Raw genomic sequence first — 4,573 nt, 5'->3', positions numbered from 1 at the left:
GTTCCCTAAAAAAAAAAAAAAAAACCCTAAGTTGATTTTTCGTAGGAGAGATGATGGGGGGAGATTTGAAGAGAGATTCTGATGGCGATTATGAGAGAAGAGCGAGCACCGTTGCTCAGTAAGTTTTCTCTGTTTTTCCAGATATTTTGATCTGGGGGTGATTAGGGTTTTGGTCTCGTCCGAGTTTTTAAACCGCTGATGAGATTTTTTGTGTTTCCTCCGTAGAGTTTTTCCCTGTTTTCAGTTGATTTAGTGACTTTTTCATCGTTGCGCTTAAAAAAATTGAATCTTTTCGCAGTTGGATACTTTTGATCTCTTTGTTTCAATTCCAAAAGGTTCAATCTTTTGGTGCAACGCTATATTGGTCTCTTGTACTGTTTTATTTTCTTTAGGTATAAATTTGATTGTTAGAGAATTTATTTGGGTTTTACAACTTGATCAGTTTATTTGGGCTTTTACAATACTTTGATCACCTCACTGATTCATCCACCCCACCCCCCCCCACCCCCCTCCTACCCTTATTTTACTGATCTAGAAGTTTGCTAATGTCTGTTTCTATTACTTGTAGGAAGACTTGTGGTCCAATGAGGAGATCAACTAAGGGAAATTGGACACCTGAGGAGGTGAGTTATCGACGATAATTAGATCGTCATTTAAATTTTTTAGTAATTTCGACTATTTTGTTTAATTGAGATGAAATTTTAAGGGGAAAAAAAAGAAATAATAGATTTCAGCATACTCGAGATCTGGAACTTCTCTCTTTTAGATATATACCTTTTTTTTCGGATATACACGTTAAGTTGGAATTTATAATTTGATACGTCCTGTTGATTAATATTTTTCTTTCTTGGGGAAATAGGATGCTCTCCTTACCGAATCTGTAAAGAAGCACAATGGCAAAAATTGGAAGAGCATAGGTAAGTGCATAATTGTCTATGAACTTTGCATTGGCCTCTGTTGTTGTTATTGTATTATGCAATATGTACTTCTCACTGTGCGTATATTCACCCACTTTTCCTGTTGCTCAACTTATTTAGATTCAATCAACAAATTTGAGATTAATTATACTGAATATGCAAACATTTCAATATTGATGCAAAAACATGATAACTTATACTGAAGACATGAATTTAATTATAAATCTTTGGATTTTCTCTGTCGTTCATATTAACTAAAAGACACTTGTATGTTATATGACAGGCATGCCAAAAATATCAAATTTTCTTTACATGTTTGCTGGAGGTTCTAGTTGGAATGAGAATTATCATATTTTCAAAAACGGCTTACTAGTTATAAAAGAAGAGTCTTCCATTGAATTTTTACGAGCTATTGGAGTTAAATTTTCATGATTTTCCTATAATATGTAAAACACTCCTCCCACTGAAAATTTTGACATATTGATACAGCTCTATGCGATATGTGTTTGTCCATATTTTACATAGTTCTTTTTTCTCAGTCTTGATGTCCTTGGAATATTCTTTTGCTCTACCTGAAAGAAATTGCACAAGATTAGCAAAAATCTGTTATAAAACTGTTACAATATTCTTCACTGGATGAAAATCATGTAGAAAAGGGATAGGGTTAGTTTTCTATGATTTAGAAGGGTTACAGATTATTGCCTTTATTATGCGAGTTCAAATTATTTGCTTGCTCTGAATTTTTTTAAAAGACAATTAGCTGAAATATATTCCTTCTCCCTGTCCAGCAAAGCTTTTCAAAAATCGGACAGATGTTCAGTGCCTCCATCGATGGCAGAAAGTCCTCGATCCAGAGCTAGTTAAAGGAGCTTGGACAAAGGAGGTGAATGCCAACGTACATAGCTAATATTAATAAATTTACGCATCACGAATGAATTCTTCAGTAATAAGATTCCTTGTGATGTACAGGAAGATGACCTCATTCTTAGCCAAGTTAAGGTTCATGGAACTAAAAACTGGTCGGTCGTTGCAAAGTCTTTGCCTGGTCGCATAGGCAAGCAATGTAGAGAGAGGTGCGTTTGTAGCAAAGATTAATCTTGTGAAATTCCTCATTATTGATATAATTAAAGTAAATTTATGTTGGTTCGCTTCTTATAATGATTCATTAGAAAAGTAAATCCCATTGGTGAAAATTTTAATCACCTTTTCGTTTAGAATCTGATACGAACTGATATTGATTTTTAGGTGGCACAATCACTTGAACCCTGCAATTAAGAAGGATGCATGGACAAAGGATGAAGAAAAGGTTCTAATTTGGGCCCAAAATATGTATGGCAATAGATGGGCAGAAATAGCCAAGCACATACCTGGAAGGTAATTTCTTTATTGTTTTCTCTAACACATATTTGTTCTTATAATCTGGGGCATGTAAATTATGGTTATTAGTGCACTGCTTTTCAGTATTATTTTTGTTTGCTTAAATTTGCTTTTAAGACAAAAAGGTGAGATCTTTTCCTCTCAACCTTGTCGACGGATTCAGTTTCAACGCATATTAAACAACCATAGGAAAATAACTGGAATGTTGGCTATTATAGTTCCAGTTTTTTCCCCCTTCTTTTGCAGGCAAGGCGGGCTCATTGCTCTTGCTTTAGCTATTTAAACCAAAGGGAAATTGACAGAAACTGGTTTTCCCCCTTTTTGAATTGTACTTGATTCAGTAATTTCCTGATTAGTATTGTAATTCCAACTTAATTGGACTTTGTTATAGCTAAACCATTTATTACCTTCTCCTTTTTCCAATATCCAATCATACAATCTTTTAAAATTTTATCTAACTCTTAGCCTATGAATCTATATTTTACAGGTCAGATAATTCGATAAAGAACCACTGGAATTGCTCTCTGAAGAAAAGGTGTGATCTAACAAATGTAACCATTTCTCACAATTTGAAAAATTACTTGTCAGAACCACAACCCCAAAAATCAGATCGTAGACCTCTCGAGCCAAAACAAGCTTCAGACTGTTGTTCTCCAAATCTTGAAGTGAGTTCACTTAGCCAAGCTTCTTCTATCATTGAGAGACAAGAACAGAATGGATCACCATCAGAAGTGTTATGCACACATCAAAACGATGAAAATACAATTTTTTCAACGCCCCCTTCAGTTTCAAGCAAAAACTTTTCGACCCCAGAGGCTAATTATCAGCAAGCTCACACCCCAGTTTATAATTCTACAACATCCGATCTTTCAGTAAGTATTAGTTCCTCTCCAATCAGCTTTCTATCGTCTTATGTACGGAGCGCTGCAAAGGACTATGAACTACCATCTATCTTATCAAGGCCAAGTCAACATAAAAGAGCAGTTGATGAAAATGATTCTGTAGGTGTTAATCATCCTACTCCCAAAAGAGCTAAACATGATATATGGAGCACAGAAGATTTTTCTAATTTACCTCGTGATTACCTTAGACTTGGACTCCCTGGTTCAACTGAATCCATTCGGAGACTGGAGCCCGAGTTTGATTCTGTGTGTGATAGCGCATCACAACAATTGTAAAGAATGAAGTGACTACTGTAAGTACTCGTTAAAATTCTATTTGTACCATGCATGATACTAGGTTAGTTGCAAATAGACCCTTGTAGTATTGTTGTTTTGAATTTACTGCCCCTCTAGCTTTATCGTTGCAGATAGACCCCTTGATTGATCTTTTTGACTCTTTTTTCCCTTCAAAGCAAAACTTGTACTTTGATAAATAGACCCCCTTAGGGTAGAAAGGTCAAAAAAAATCACTTAGGGGGTCTATCTGCAACAGCTAGAGGAGTAGCAAGTTCAAAACAACAAAACTGCAGAGGGTATATACGCAATCAAGCCTAAATCCTAAGTTACACGGCTATATGTTATCTTCTTTAATATGGGATTGCTAAATAAATCAAGGTTTTTCATTGCAGGAAGTCTTACAGTCAGATGAACATAACTAACAGTGCTAGAGAAAGCTAGGTTCTCATCAGCAAGTTCATGCAAAGATACTATAAAGTCCCTGTCACTGCATCAAACCTCCGAAGTCGTGACGAAATTTGAGGTTCATACTTTTATATTCTAACAAAAGCTAAATTGTTGTTTCTTTGGAATCCATTGTCATAGGAAAAAGCAGATTTCTCTCTTCGTTTAGAGTTTGATGGGCCATGAATGTTTTCTGTGAATTAGAAATTTTTTTGATCCTTTTACCTACTTTTAGTTCAAGTTTTTGGTGTATATATACGTGCTTCATTATTTATGATCAAATTAGTGGCGGCATGGTGCTGAGAATTTAGACGTGCATGGTGAAATTTTATTTTGCTAGTAGCTGAAAGGACCATGTTCTAGTGACATTTTCTTTGGCTATACTTGTAGTGCAATACAAATTGGCACTATGATATCAGCAGGTCTTGAAATCTTTTTTCACTTTTGGCATAACGTTGATGCAACATTCAAAGTTCGTGTCATCATTGTACAGACTTTGCATTATATAGGAAAATAAGTATTTACTTGGTTGATGTTATGCTTATCTTTAATTGTTACATCATCCTTATCTGCAGTAAAACAAGTAGTATGTTCCAAAACGATACTCTCACCAGTAGATTTTTCTTCAGAGCTCACGAGACGCACAACGCATCGTAA

The 4,573-nt window shown here is 35.2% G+C and overlaps 1 protein-coding gene across 3 annotated transcripts; it reads left to right on the top strand.

Annotated features, from left to right (window-relative positions):
* LOC109848467 (transcription factor MYB3R-5-like) lies at nucleotides 8–4,207 on the top strand. 3 transcript variants are annotated; one of them, XM_020417975.1, is made up of 8 exons: nucleotides 8–118; nucleotides 569–623; nucleotides 860–917; nucleotides 1,706–1,800; nucleotides 1,887–1,990; nucleotides 2,163–2,291; nucleotides 2,782–3,489; nucleotides 3,869–4,207. In XM_020417975.1, exons 1-7 carry the CDS (start codon nucleotides 51–53, stop codon nucleotides 3,470–3,472), a joined length of 1,200 nt encoding a protein of 399 aa, XP_020273564.1. In that variant the 5' UTR covers nucleotides 8–50; the 3' UTR covers nucleotides 3,473–3,489; nucleotides 3,869–4,207. The 3 variants fall into 3 exon arrangements, with proteins under 3 accessions (XP_020273564.1, XP_020273563.1, XP_020273565.1); XM_020417974.1 differs by having other exon boundaries at nucleotides 3,865–4,207; XM_020417976.1 differs by lacking the exon at nucleotides 3,869–4,207 and having other exon boundaries at nucleotides 2,782–3,295; nucleotides 3,385–3,489.

The sequence above is a fragment of the Asparagus officinalis genome, chromosome 7 (assembly GCF_001876935.1).
Source record: "Asparagus officinalis chromosome 7, Aspof.V1, whole genome shotgun sequence".
NCBI classification, from domain to species: domain Eukaryota; kingdom Viridiplantae; phylum Streptophyta; class Magnoliopsida; order Asparagales; family Asparagaceae; genus Asparagus; species Asparagus officinalis.
This window is presented reverse-complemented; position numbering and strand designations above follow the sequence as displayed.